This window comes from Salminus brasiliensis, chromosome 9 (genome assembly GCF_030463535.1).
Source record: "Salminus brasiliensis chromosome 9, fSalBra1.hap2, whole genome shotgun sequence".
Classification (NCBI taxonomy): domain Eukaryota; kingdom Metazoa; phylum Chordata; class Actinopteri; order Characiformes; family Bryconidae; genus Salminus; species Salminus brasiliensis.
In genome coordinates this window covers 774,185-789,247 of record NC_132886.1, presented here as the reverse complement: position 1 = coordinate 789,247, position 15,063 = coordinate 774,185, and the positions used below count along the sequence as shown (strand labels likewise).

Below are 15,063 nucleotides of genomic sequence, written 5' to 3'. Positions count from 1 at the left end.
CCTTTTTGGTTATTTTTAATATAAAAAATGTTTAATCTGTTACTTTATGCATTTTTCAAATCAGTCAATCTACTCACTTGGCTATTCACAGTAACAGAATGTTTGATTGGGGCACACAGGTCTCGCTTTTCTGTCCTGAAGACAGACTTGACTCCAGCTCAGTAGGTGGCAGTAATCTACCTAAAGTTGACCTACGAACTGTCAGAAGAAGAGTACAGTGCTGCTGGAGAGAAGCAGGATCAGCACTGATGAAGGTAAGAAGCTCATAAACAAACCCCACAGTAAGAGAGTAAACAACTGAGTTTTCACTGAGCTTAAAAAAAGAGAAACATTTAAACCTACACAGAAGCAGGATCTGTTTAGACCTGAATAAAATTAGTACCTGTGTTTCCTGTAGGCTGCCAGTGCAGTTCTCTTCCTATTGTAAACAAATTTGAACTGTTGATCGGGTTTATCTGTTTCTGCCAGACCAATACTGAGGTAATCTGAAACTGAATCTGGCCTCTGTTCATTGATCACCTATTTGCTTTTTGTTTTGCAAAATACACTGGTAGAGGGTGGGGTTTAAACTAACCTAGACTAGAATGTAACATTAATTGTCAATTAAATGTAGCTAAATTGAAGGTTTTAGTAAAAACTGACTTCGTCATTTTTCCCCACATTCTTAAGATGTCCCTTGATTCCATAAGTGTTAGATTGGAAAGCTCATTTATTTTGGAATTATTAATAGTTTTATCTATGAATTAATCAAATCTTCAAAACTACAAAAACACTTTAACTACAATCCTTGTATATAGGATTTGTCACAACGTTCGCAAACATTGGTGCTGGAAACAGAAGAAATGTTTTGGTTATATGTATACAGATATTATTGCTCTTATTCCGATGCATTATATTTTATTTAGCATTAGATTTGATTTTGTCCTTTTAGACAAAATTATTTGTCTTAAAGTATGAAAATATTCTCATTTAGGAAACTACATAATAACCAAAACCTTTGTTTTCTCCTCTAGGAAATAAAGAAGGGATGAGAGTGATGTCCTGATCAAAGCACCTCCTGTTCCTAGTGTCAAAACTCCCAAACAGCTTCAGTTCTATCTACACAAACATGCCTAAAGGCCTTCACAGTCAAGATCAGAAACCTGCTAACAAGAGGAGAGATTACCACTGTTCAGAGTGCGGGAAGAGTTTTCTTATACAGAGTCAACTCGAAGTACATCAGCGCTATCACACTGGAGAGAAACCCTATAAATGCTCAGAGTGTGGGAAGAGTTTCACTATACAGGGGCATCTCAAACGACATAGACGCATCCACACAGGCGAGAAGCCATATCAGTGCTCAGACTGTGGGAATAGTTTTACTGCCCAGAGTAGTCTCCAGTCACACCAGCGCATTCACACGGAAGAAAAACCATATTGCTGCTCAGAGTGTGGGAGAACATTTAGGGCAGGTGGTGCCCTCAAAAGGCACCAACGCATTCACACTGGAGAGAAACCGTATCACTGCTCAGATTGTGGGATTAGCTTTGCTCAACGACATCATCTCCAGCTACACCAGCGCATTCACACAGGAGAGATGCCATATTACTGCTCAGACTGTGGGAAGAACTTCAGGCATTCAAACTCTTTAAGAATACACAAATGTATTAAGATGGAAGAAAATCATGATGACTTATGTCATTTGTCCGTTATTGCTGCAAGTTGTAGCTAAATTCATAAGGTAAGAACAAAATGGACTGAAATGACATCCTAAGGATTGAGCCCCCTCTGGCATCTGCACATTCGATAGGGTTGTGGCTAAAACTGAAGACTTTAATGGACGGATACGTTTTTAACAATGGGGAGTGTGATGTAAGTTTTTTCACAATGGGAATTATTTTGGGGAGTATTTTAAACGTTATCATTGACAGCATTTACTTTGTCTTTTACTATTACATACAGTTAGCCTAAGATAATCTTATCTAATCTAAAGTGTGAATTAAAAAATAAAAATCAGGGACAGTTCAAATTAAATAACATAAACATACTAGATAGATAATAACTTACTGGCTCACAAAAATGCAGAAATTATTTGTTTTTGCCGTTTTGAGTTCTGAAGGCAGGGTTTGAGAGGTAATTTTATTATCCACTGCAAAGGCACTTAACTGTGTTTTCTCACTTGGCAGGTGATCTAATAGTTATTTCACAAGAAAAGCACCTGTAGGGAATGTCAGGTTTTCAATTTCCAGAGATGGAAAATAAAGTATTACATTCTATTCTATTGTGAGACCACCTACAGAGAACCACATCACATTTCCGTTACTTGAAGAGGCTTCTATTAGAAAATGTTCACGCATTCTCACACATATAGGGGAACCCTTTACAGCACTGCATTACATTATACCGGGTGGGCCATTTATATGGATACACCTAAATAAAATGGGAATGGTTGGTGATATTAACTTCCTGTTTGTGGCACATTGATATATGGGAAAAAAGGACATGTGACACATCAAACCTATTGAGAATTTCACAAGAAAAACAATGTTTTTTGGTTTTAACGTAACTTTCATGAGTTATTAACAAGTTTCTGACCACTTATAAAATGTGTTCAAAGTGCTGCCTATTGTGTTGGATTGTCAATGCAACCCTCTTCTCCCACTCTTCACACACTGATAGCAACACCACAGAAGAAATGCTAGCACAGGCTTCCAATATCCATAGTTTCAGGTGCTGCACATCTCGTATCTTCACAGCATAGACAGTTGCCTTCAGATGACCCCAAAGATAAAAGTCTTAAGGGGGTCAGATCGGGAGACCTTGGGGGCCATTCAACTGGCCCACGGCGACCAATCCACTTTCCAGGAAACTGTTCATCTAGGAATTCTTGGACCTGACACCCATAATGTGGTGGTGCACCATCTTGCTGGAAAAACTTGTGGGGGGAACGTGCCAGCTTCAGTGCATAAAGAGCATCATGTAGCAATTTCAAATATCCAGTGGCCTTGATGTTTCCATTGATGAAGAATGGCCCCACTATATTTGTACTCCATATACCACACCATACCATAATTTTTTGTGTTTCAACAGTCTTGGAGGGATCTATCCAATGTTTGTTAGTGTCAGACCAATAGCGGTGCTTTTGTTTGTTAACTTCACCATTCATATAAAAGTTCTCATCACTGAACAAAATGTTCTCTGTAAACTGAGGGTCCAGTTCCAATTTCAGGCTCTTGCTGAATGAAGCTACTGATGTTTCTTCATTAGTGACAGTTTTCATGCGTCCTCATTTGGGCAAATCCAACACTGAACCAGTTTCACGAAAGTTGGCAAGCAGTTTGCTAACTGTAGCATGGGAGATGGGTGGTCTCGTAGGGTGTCTTGCACTGAAATCTGCTGCAATGACCCGGGTACTGCGTTCACCAGACATCAACACAATTTCTATCCGCTCCTCTCATGTTAACATCTGCGATATGTCAATGGCTGTAAACAAAGAGAAACTTGTAAATAACTCATGAATGAATAAAGTTACACACCATTGTTTTTCTTGTGAAATTCTCAATAAGTTTGATGTGTCACATGACCCCTCTTCCCAGTTAAAAAAAAACTAAAGTTGGATCCAAAATGGCCGACTTCAAAATGGCCACCATGGTCACCACCCATCTTGAAAAGTTTTCCCCCTCCCATATACTAATGTGCCACAAACAGGAAGTTAATATCACCAGCCATTCCCATTTTATTTAGGTGTATCCATATAAATGGCCCACCCTGTATCCATTATAGGAGCACCTAACTGGTCACTTAATCATGTAGGAGAACCCTGTACAGCATGGCATCCCATTTTCTCTACTGGAAATGGCACTTTTTGGTTGAGTAAGGGCAACATAGAGGGCACTTCATAACAGCACCCTTTTCTACTTGAAAGGTACCCAATGGTTCTGATTAGGACACACTATTATAATTTCATGCAACCATTGTACCATATTGCAAGAAGGGGCTCCCTACCTGGCACTCAATCGCTTTTTTAAAATGTGAAAGGCAACCAATAGGGCACTTTGGCTCATTTTTCTCTCAGGGTGATTTCTACAGCCAATCCAGTCTGCTTGTGTAAGTGCGACACCAGGTAATACAATTAAAATCATCAATAAACAAAACTGACCCTGTTCCTTTGGCAGCCATACATGCCCATCCTATAACAGAGCCTCCACCATGTTTGTCACAATAATTGTGTATGCTTTGGATCATACACCTGTCCTTCCTGTTACATACTCAAGTTCATCTTTGTGTCATCTGTTCAGAATGTTGTTCCAGAGCTGATCCAGAGGCTTTTCTTAACTGTTTTATATTCAGGTCTGTTCTGACCTTTCTGTTTTTGAGAGTTAACATTGGTTTGCATCTTGAAGTAAATGCCATGTATGTATTTACATTAATGAAGGCCTCTTTTAAATGCAGACTTTGGCGATATGTTTATTAGGGCTGCATGATTTTGGAAAAACATATTAATTGTTTCTGCAAACTGTATCATCAGTGATATTTAGAAAAACTGGATTTTTACCATAAATCTTATGATCTTAATAATGCACTCTGTGCAAATGTTGCTGAATGATATGTCATAAAAAAACATGTTTGATTTAATTTGCCTTACATTACATTGCACATTCTGCAATTTGCAATAATGACATTTTGACAACTCCCATCTCCTCAAGATAGTTCTTAACTTCACCAGATGTTGTTGAAGGGGTTCTTCTTCACCAGTGCCAGAATTTCTGTTTATTAAATTTCAATTATTACAAGAAATGTCCTGTCTGCTATCCTTGGTTCTGCCTGATGCTCTTTAGCCCATTTTTCTAGATACTGGCACAGCTGACTTTCATTTAGATCAACAATGCTGCCAGTTCCAGCAAAATCCATTCACGAAAGGCGAAAGAGATGCAAGCTGAAGATCTGCCATGTTGCCTTCAGCGATGGAAATGGGAAATGACCATAATCTTGCTTATTTATTAACGTGCCATAATTAACTTTTGGAGATCAGCTCGTTTTCTACTCGTATAGCTATTTATAATATAATTTTGGTCAGGCACCCAAACGTGTGTACAGTCCTCCAGCTCAGTAGGTGGCGGTAATGCACCTTCAGTCGGGCCTGAGAGAGACGGGATCAGCACAGGTGAAGGTAAGCAGCTCGTGAACGAGCCTGCAGGGAGAGTGCGTCTTTGTGTAGGGTGTGAATGCAGCTCTGAGGGCTCGCGCTCCGCCCTTTGCTGTAATGCTAGCAAACCTCCCGCGCTCCTCCCTTTCATTCAGCTGCTCTGTCTGTCTGATTCGCTGTGACTCGCTGTGGAAGTTATCTAGAGCCGTTCCACTCTGGTTCCCTAACAGTCTGAATGTTTAGTGTCTAAGCAAGGTGTGGTATTCAAAGTGAAGGCGGTCTGCAGGGGGTTACTCCAGCAGGCTCTTCCTCTAGCTTCCCAACAAGAGTGCTGTGGGGAAAGCTCCTTGTTCTGGAAGGGAAACGACCTGCGTCTGTGGATTAATCCCTACATTTAAAACGTCCAAACCTGGTTAGGAAGCTCAGGTGATGCGGATGGTCGGGCACCTGACGCGAGGCTGACCGGTTTTAGCTAAGAGCCATGAAGCACCTGAGCTCCAGAACCGAGCGTTTCTCTGGGTGAGGATGCTCAGGTGTTGGTTTCCCCTCCACAGACTGGGGAGAGACAGGCGTACGGACGTTTGGTGGATGTGTAAAGTTTAGCTTCTTAACCCTACAGATGCAGGTCCTCCTGTTTTGGAAGCTGATGGATATAAGCAAAGCTCACAGGATAGATATAATCGTCACTGAAGCAGTATATACACAGTTGTGCTCAAAAGTTTACATACCCCAGCATTTCAGAATATGAATGATAACACAAACTTTCTTTCCACATAATGACAACCAAAAACATCCAAATGACCCTGATCAAACATTTGCATACCCTGCTGCTTTTGGCCTGATAACATGCACAGAAGTTGGGTTTGAATGGCTACTAAAGGTGACATCCTCACCTGAAAAAAGGAAACCCCACAAATAACAGCTGAAATCCAGGACTCTGAAAACTAGCAGTGTGGCTGTTTCAAGATGCACAAAGAAAAATGGGCTGCATGGTCAAGACGGCAGAATAAATTACTGCACAAATGCCACAAAGTATCTCGCCTACAATACGCCAAATAGCACAGAGACAAGTGAGATTTTCCCCTCCTCTTAAGTTGCTATTTCAATCTTTGTCCAACAGCAACTATATATTACAGAAGAGTACAAATTAAGTTTGTTTAAATAATTTGGATTAAAACTTTATTAAAATAAATACCATTAAACGTACCTGTGGAATTAGCAAATATTGGTGCTAGTGAGGTTATTTTTATACAAATGTTACTGATCTTGCTTCAATACTTTTTGTTTTAGCAGCATCAACTACTACAACAACAACCAAAAAAAAGAGATGCCCTCTTTCTTTGGACATGTTTTAGTCTAAAAGTATGAAAAGATTATTATTCTGGAAACACAACACATGATGCAGCCTACTAACCAAAACCACTGTTTTCTCCTGTAGGAAATAAAGAAGGGATGAGAGTGATGTCCTGATGCAAGCCACCTCCTGTTCCTAGTGTCAAAAATCTCTACAAACATGCCTAAAGACCTTCAAAGTAAAAAGCAGAAAACTGCCAGCAAGAGAAGAGATTACCACTGTACAGAGTGTGGGAAGAGTTTTGGGGAGGGTGGTAACCTCAGAAGGCACCAGCGCATTCACACTGGAGAGAAACCGTATCACTGCTCAGACTGTGGGAAGAGTTTTACTCAACTGGGTACTCTTCAGGCACACCGGCGCATTCACACTGGGGAGAAACCGTATCACTGCTTAGAGTGTGGTAAACGTTTTACTCTGCAGAATTATCTCCAAAAACACCAGCGTGTTCACACCGGAGAGAGGCCATATCACTGCTCGGTGTGTGGGAAGAGTTTTACTCTACAGAATCATCTTCAGAAACACCAGTACATTCACACAGGAGAGAAACTGTATGCCTGCTCAGAGTGTGGGAAAGCATTCACGGATAATACTGCCCTCCGAAGGCACCAGCTCACTCACACAGGAGAGAAACCGTATCACTGCTCAGACTGTGGTAAATGTTTTAATCAGCTGGGTACTCTCCAAATACACCAGCGCATTCACACTGGAGAGAGGCCATATTACTGCTCAGACTGTGGGAAGAGTTTCAGACATTCAAACACTTTAAGAACACACAAATGTATTAAAATGGAGGCAGAACCATGATAACTGTTACATTACTTATCATCTATGATTTTCAAAATGGCGGCTACAGTTTGTTTTTTACAATTCAAAAGGTATCTGAGCAGAAAGTAGAGCTAAATGTAGTTCAGAACTCATCCTGTTACCTTATCAGAGGACATATCATCAGTAAAGATCTAGTTCCATTAGCAGCCATACATGACCATACAATAACAGTCTCACCTCCATGTCTGGCAGACAGTGTGGTATGTTTTGAATCAGGACCCCTTAGGTTTTTTTTTTTTCTTTTGTAATAATGTGTGACAGGTCAGATTTTCAGGGCTATGTGGACTAGTTGAATGTGATGTTTTCAAATCAGATTTGAGTCACTTGGGTTATGTTTAGACTGCCAGCCTGGATTTGTAGCATATCTTGATTGTATACAGATTGGTGTTTGGTAGTCTGGACAGCAGAAGGACGGAGTTCAGTGTCTTTTGTGTTACTTGAAATGTTACAGACCAGAGCAACCTCCATCAACCTCCGCATATAAATGCAGCTCATTGGCACCTATGTTGCCTGATTAACCAATGCAGATAAGTTTGTCTTGTACAGGCACACAAATCCGATCTAATCACCTGCAAATAATAGTGTGGATAGTCATCTGACCAGATCTGATTTGAAAACCAAATTTGCTTTGCCCTGCAGTCTGAACATTGACTTTCAAATGTGGTCCCAGATTGGATACGTATCTGATCTGTGGGCGTGTGACATGAATGTGATTGGTCAGATCAGATTGCATGTGCATTTTGCCTGTACACATGCGCTTAGTGCTGTTTGTGATGGAGGCCAACATCCTTGCAGCGCAGCCAGGCAGTTCTGCTGTTTGCTCATTCTGCTGTCTCTCGGAATTGTTGAAAGTTCTGAAATTTTACATTAACACCCAGGGGAATTTTGAGGTAATGTTGATACCAGAGTTCCAGAGTTAAGGTGACCTTCAGCATGGTAAAGAGAAACCAGTATTAGATGGCACATAATCCTTATTTTTAACAGTGCAGCTGCTGGTAATGGTTGTTTGTGCACATTATTTAATCTGCAATCTGTTTGTATTTAACTTAATATAGAACAGTTCTATTTATTTTTCTCTCCAGTGCAAATTGACTGCTTGTCGTAGGTTATTACCATTACATTAGCCACCTTCTTCATGTCACTCCGTCCCATAGCCGCTCTTATTTATAATATCTGTTCTATGTTAATTGCATTTATGTACTGTATGTTTTTTGCTTTGCTTTTTTTGCTCAGATAATTGATAGATTTTCTTTTTTGTAAATTTGGTTTTATCTGATCCATTTATTGTATATTTTTCCTTCATGTTGATCCCTAATAAAGATTCTTGAGTAATTATTTTTAGGTCTTTCTATAAATGTATTGAAATACCAATAAAAGTAAGCTGTTACAAATTTTCACACTGAGCTGTGAATGTGATTTTTTCACCTAGTTTAGTCCAACACTTTCAGACCTCCAGATTATCAGAATATGCATCTAAATTAAATGTGGGGTAATCTGAGATAATAACCAGTCATTATTTTGTAAATAGTCAATCACAGTAACACTTATCAGGCATGTCTCTGTTTTGAACAGAAACGGTGATGCAGTGCTGCTCTTGGCTATATCCAATTATCAAAAGAAGCTTTATACTATCTGTCTGCTATTATTGGTTTTGTCTGATTTGGCCCATGGTCCTAGGTACTGGCTCAGCTGCCCATCATGTAAATCAGTGAAGCTGCCAGATCAAGCTAAATCAAGCTGAATGTTCTGCCTTATTGCCTTCAGTTCATCTTTCCTTTTTTTTAACTACAAATGATGGGAATAAAAACATATTCTTGCTTAAAATGTTTTAATGTATTTTAATTTGTAGAGATCAGTTCATCAGCTATACATAGTAACAGAACTTGTGACCAAGGGTCCCCAAATGTTTGCATGTCACTGTATACATAGTACAGACTTGCTATTCTGAAGTTTTAATCCAGCTCAGTAAGTGACAGAAAGGCACCTTCAGTTGGCCTGCACACTGCCAGCAGAAGAGCACAGTGCTGCTGGATGGAGAGAAGCAGGTAAGGAGCTCATAAACAAACCCACAGTAAGAGTGAACTACCTGGCTGAGTCAGTGAGGTGAGCAGGACTCAGAGGTAAAGAAGCTTTTAAGTGGAGTAAAAGTGATGTCCTGATGCAAGCCACTTCCTGTTTCTAGTGACAAACGCCCCAAACAGCCTTATCCTCCCATACTCTCAATCAGTTTACATCCACAAACATGCCCAAAGGTCATCGCAGACAAAAGCAGAAAACATCCAACAAGAGGAGAGATTTTCACTGTTCAGAGTGCAGGAAGAGTTTTCTTACACAGAGCCAACTCAAAGTACAGCTACGCATTCACACTGGATAGAAACCGTATAAATGCGAGTGTGGGAAGACTTTCACTGTACAGGGTCATCTCAGTCGACACCAGCGCAATCACACCGGAGAGAAACCACATCTCTGCTAAGAGTGTGGGAGAGGTTTCACTTCACAGAGTACTCTGTAATCACACCAGCTCATTCACACACAAGAAAAGCCATATTGCTGCTCAGAGTGTGGGAAAGCATTTAGGGAGGGTGGTGCCCTCAGAAGGCACCAACGCATTCACACTGGAGAGAAACCATATCACTGTTCAGACTGTGGTAAAAGGTTTAATCAGTTAGGTACTCTACAGGCACACCAGCACATTCACACTGGAGAAAAGCCGTGTCATATATGGCCTCATATCAGAAGCCATATCATCCATATCATACTGTGGAAAGAGTTTTACTCAACATAGGAATCTCCAGGTATATATGCACATTCACACAGGAGATAAACCCTTTGAATGCTTACACTGTGGTAAACACTTTGCTCTACAGAGTAATCTCCAACTCCACCAGCGCATTCACACAGGAGAGAGGCCATATTACTGCTCAGACTGTGGGAAGAGTTTCAGACATTCAGACTATCTTTAAGAACACACAAATGTATTAAGATAGAGGAAGAATCTTGATGACTGTTGTGTCACTTTTTTACATATATTGTTCAGTTCATAAAAAAGGGATTAATGTACTAAAATGAACTTTCTGAAACCCACTTCCCTCCATGAAGAAATCATCTGTCGACACATGTTCGCCTATTATTGTGCTGTCTAACATTTAGAAATTTGATTGAACATGGGTGCTCCTAGGATGATCTCTGCAGCCAGGTCTGATGTGTAAGGTATTATATTCATGTCCATACATTTGATAATTAACATCATAACAGTATTGCTTATCATCCTCAATAAGCAATGCTTATCCAGTTTCACTGACATCCATCCATGTCCATGGTATAACAGTACCTCCACAGTGTTTTGCAGATGAAATCTATGCTATACTATGCTTTAGACCATGAAACTTTTTTGTCTCTCTCATATTCTCCATATCATTCTGGTACAAGTTAATCTTGGTTTCTTCTGTCCAGAGAATCTTGTTCTGGAGTTGATCAGACTAAAAGATGTTTTCTAATTTGATCTTTCTGTTGCTTAGACAAATACATAGAAGTGTACAGGTGTAGAAAAAAAGGAAAAAGGTATAAATATGTATGGACCTGACTGTATACTTGCTCACTTCCAAAAGTAAAAACTTTGAATGTAATAATTGGGGTACTATTGTTTGGCAAAATAATATGTTTTAGATCATATTATATGTTTTGTCTGTGTACTGTACGTTTTTATTTTGGTAGTTAATATTTTACTTTCAGGTTATGAGTACATGGGTATATTGTTTTCTCTTTAGGTAAATTATTTAAAAATGTTTTATTATTTTTATTTGATGAATTTATTGTATATTTTTCCTTTTATGCCAGTCATTAATAAGAACTTATAAATAAATAGTTGTTGTTAAGTCTTTAAGGAAAGTTAATTAGGTTCCTATAAACCTGGGCTGCTATTCATATTTTAAACTGTTAATATGGAGTTTGTGAGCTGTGAATGTGGCACAGTTTAATTCAACACTTTCAGCAATCTTGATGATTAAGATACACATCTGAATAAAATTTGTGTGATATTATAAGGTTTGTCCATTTTACACAAATTGTCAGATGGATAACACTTGTTAGGCATGTTTCTGTTCCAGTGATGCAGCTTTTGGTCATCTGCATTCATTAAAAGAAACTTCCTTTCCTGTCAGATAACTGGATTAGTAAACCCACCAGATTAATCAGAATTAACTAACGCAAGGTGTTAAATTAAGATAATCCTTTATTAGTCCCGCAGTGGGGAAATTCACAATTGATGACTTTAACTCAAAATGAGGATTTTCTTATATTGGACGATGCTGTTTTTGGGTTTAAGTTTGGATTTTTATTTATAATTAACGTATGCCTGCTTATATCTCATGCATTATTTTTACTGGACTGGGAAAATCTGCTTTAGCTGCAGTGCACCAGTGAGCTGGAACTTACTACAGAACTTTCTAAAACTCAATTAACTGATTTCACTTAAACAGTCTGACACTGTTTCTTTTACCTATTTTAGGATCATGTTTTTAGTTACATGCTTTTAGTTGTTATTATTATTGATATTATTATTATTATTATTATTATCCTTTTTATTTTACTTTTTAATACGTTTTAAATTGTAGTTTTTCCAATAATCCTTTTATGTTGAAATCTTATTTACTCTCTTTTACGCTCTTTTTATTTTGAATAAAATCAAATTTGACTGTTTATGTAGTTTCTCCTCTTGTAGTTTAACCTTGCTGTAAATGCTCGGCTGCATTGAAAAGGAGGGTAAGCCTCGATGTATTTCCGAGGGAAAATAAAGGATAACTGAAGTTAAGAGTGAATGAGAGTAGTTTTTAAGTGGCTAATCGACAGACTGCTTAAACAGATTAATAGCCAATCGTAGTGTAGGAGGCGGGGTTTATCGGAAAACGGGTATGATTGGAAATTCACGCCCCAGCTTCGCCAGCACTATCACGTTGTTCCAATGTGAAGCCCAGGCGATGGCGCTGGTTTAAGACTGTGGTTGTCCAACTTCAGTAAGGTGAAGAAGAGGATCTGACGAGCAGTCAGCTCTTACGGTGTTGCTGAGGAATGAGAAACATACACAGAACCTCCACTGTTGAAAGTAAGGAGCTGCTCAGGAGCTGGAGGGATTTCTTGCTTGATGTAGAAGCCTACATGGAAGAAGCTTTGATGGATAAGCAAATATTTAATCTGTGTGGTAGATAATATTTTGATAGATGCATTTACTAGTAGTAGACCATTTGTTGTTCTCTTTGGATTTACAAAATATCAGAGAGAAGTAAAAACAGTTAATGTATTCACATTTATTCATGTTCTCTTTTGTTGGAGAGTGATATTTAAAGTGATAGTGTGTTATCAAGCATTCTGATCCTCATTTCAAAAGAACTTTAATAATCACTTAATAATATAAGTATGTTTCACAAGTTGAGCAGCTGATGTCCGGGTGCAGAAGTAAGCACTTGCTGCTTAACATACCACAAAACCTCTGATGGTGTCAGGTAGTGTGACCCCAATTAAATTTGACATCTGATATGTTTAATGACATATCAGTCCCATGTATTTTTTTAAACTAAGACTTTCATTGATATTAGTTAAGGCTGCAAAAAGGTCTTGAAACTGTTTTCAAGAAGGATAGTTTATTCTTTTCCTCATAGTCTGCGCACTCATTTTACACTTTATAATATTCTCATTTCACAAGTAAAGACAGCAATACCATTATTAAGTGTTGCCATTATTTATAAGATTTTGCATTAATTGACTACTGTTTTGTGTTTTTCCTCCAGAAATAAATGATGCCATGTTGCAAGTCTTCTCCTGCTCCTAGAATCCATGTATGTGAATGTGACATCCACAGAAATCTCCTGTACTTAACCAGTGTCCTCTAGCACTCTGCAAATGTCATCTGATACAGGCAAAGAAAGGCCAGACTCAGACTGTGTGCAGAATATTACTCTACCAAGTCTCAAAATAGACCAGAGATGTACCAAAAATAGACCAATTCACACCAGAGAGAAGCTGTATCACTGCTCAGACTGTGAGAAGAGTTTTTCTCAGCGGGGTACTCTTCAACGACACCAGCGCACTCACACAGAAGACAAACAACATTGCTGTTCAGAATGTGGAAAAAGCTTTAGAAACAGGAATGACCTCAGAATACACCAACGCATTCACACTGGAGAGAAACCTTATCAGTGCTCAGACTGTGGGAAGAGTTTTACAAGACCGAGTACTCTCCAACTACACCAGCGCATTCACACAGCAGAGAAATGGTACTACTGCTCAGAGTGTATGAAGAGTTTTAGTCAACAGAGTAGTTTCCAACGACACCAGCGTATCCACACAGGAGAGAAACCACATTGTTGTTCAGAATGTGGAAAGAGTTTTAGGTACAGTGGTGATCTCAAAATACATCAGCGCAGTCACACCGGAGAGAAGCCGTATCACTGCCCTGAGTGTGGAAAGAGTTTTACTCTACGGAGTATTTTTCAAAAACACCATCGCACCCACACCGGAGAAAAACCGTATTACTGCTCAGTGTGTGGGGACAGTTTTACTCTGCAGAGCCATCTCCAACGACACCAACGCATTCACACTGGAGAGAAACCGTATGACTGCTCAAACTGTGGGAAGAGGTTTAGAGATAGTGGTAATCTCCAAAGACACCAGCGAATTCACACTGGTGAGAAACCCTATCACTGCGCAGAGTGTGGAAGATGTTTTAGGGATGGAGGAACCCTCAAAAAACATCAGCTAATTCACACAGAGGAGAAACCCTTTAACTGTATAGACTGTGAAAAGAGGTTCAGGCATTCAAATAGTTTGAAGTTACACAAATGTTCTAAGAGCAACTTGGAAACTCATAACAAATGACTATCAAAAGATTTTTTAGAAGGGCTAAGGTCCTTGGAGAGTTTCTAGTTAATTTTTTACCAATATGCAGCGACAATAAACTATCATCCATCTGCAGTAAATCCACATTAAATGGAAATCTCTTTTGGCACTCTGTCTTTCTTATATACATTTGTTTTGCATTGCAGTAGTCAGAGTTGGGATCAGTTTGTACTGGACCTAAGGTGTTTAATGATTGCTTATATCCAACCACATCCCTAACACTCAGGTTGTAACATAAGTGATTTTATTATTTAAACTAACCTGTTACTGTGTAAATAATAAGGTAATGTATGTCCTGTGTTTCTGTAATATGCAGTGGCATGCAAAAGCAGCCTTGGTCAAATTTGACAAATTCTAAGACAAAGTCATAAGACCTTTTCAGACAGGATTAATTTTGCATAGGAAAGTAGGGTAATGTAAGTTAGGGAAGTCACTGTGTAGCATAGCCTATAGCCTGCATAGATGCTATGAACATCTAACCTGCTAATTTTCAATTAAAAAATTCTGTGTTACTATAAATACTTTATAAGACTCAGTCATTCATTCATGCCAAGATTTCTTATCCTGGTCATACATTCTAGTACATGTCCTTTAGTAGAATTACATTACTCTACCTCCCCATGTAAAATAGGGTTAAAATAGGGTTAAAGGCTCACAAGGCTCACAAGGTTTACACCCGGCCATTTCATGTGGCTAGTATCTCGCTAAGATTTTAGCCACATGCTTTTACACTAAAGTAGTCAGATGCATCTCCGGTTAGTCAGACTAAAATCTGATCTCTGTGTGGAACAGAATGTACAAATCTGCTCATTGCCTGGTGATTATTTCTGGTGTTTTGGTTGTACTGAGAGTGGTTTTGGTTGTACTG

General features: G+C 39.0%; 3 protein-coding genes and 1 pseudogene across 3 annotated transcripts; all 4 read left to right on the top strand.

Annotated features, from left to right (window-relative positions):
• Positions 1 to 224: 224 nt before the first annotated feature.
• Positions 225 to 4,758, top strand: LOC140561861 (uncharacterized). Its single transcript, XM_072687110.1, has 2 exons — positions 225 to 254; positions 1,014 to 4,758. Exon 2 carries the CDS (start codon positions 1,109 to 1,111, stop codon positions 1,709 to 1,711), a length of 603 nt encoding a protein of 200 aa, XP_072543211.1. The 5' UTR covers positions 225 to 254; positions 1,014 to 1,108; the 3' UTR covers positions 1,712 to 4,758.
• Positions 4,759 to 5,120: 362 nt separating this feature from the next.
• Positions 5,121 to 8,626, top strand: LOC140561858 (uncharacterized). Its single transcript, XM_072687106.1, has 2 exons — positions 5,121 to 5,149; positions 6,564 to 8,626. The coding sequence occupies exon 2, from the start codon at positions 6,639 to 6,641 to the stop codon at positions 7,281 to 7,283; it is 645 nt and encodes a 214-aa protein (XP_072543207.1). The 5' UTR covers positions 5,121 to 5,149; positions 6,564 to 6,638; the 3' UTR covers positions 7,284 to 8,626.
• Positions 8,627 to 9,546: 920 nt separating this feature from the next.
• On the top strand, positions 9,547 to 10,267 carry LOC140562043 (uncharacterized; annotated as a pseudogene).
• Positions 10,268 to 12,322: 2,055 nt separating this feature from the next.
• LOC140561847 (uncharacterized) lies at positions 12,323 to 14,714 on the top strand. The gene is made up of 2 exons (XM_072687092.1): positions 12,323 to 12,405; positions 13,088 to 14,714. Exon 2 carries the CDS (start codon positions 13,200 to 13,202, stop codon positions 14,172 to 14,174), a length of 975 nt encoding a protein of 324 aa, XP_072543193.1. The 5' UTR covers positions 12,323 to 12,405; positions 13,088 to 13,199; the 3' UTR covers positions 14,175 to 14,714.
• The last annotated feature ends 349 nt before the right edge of the window (positions 14,715 to 15,063 follow it).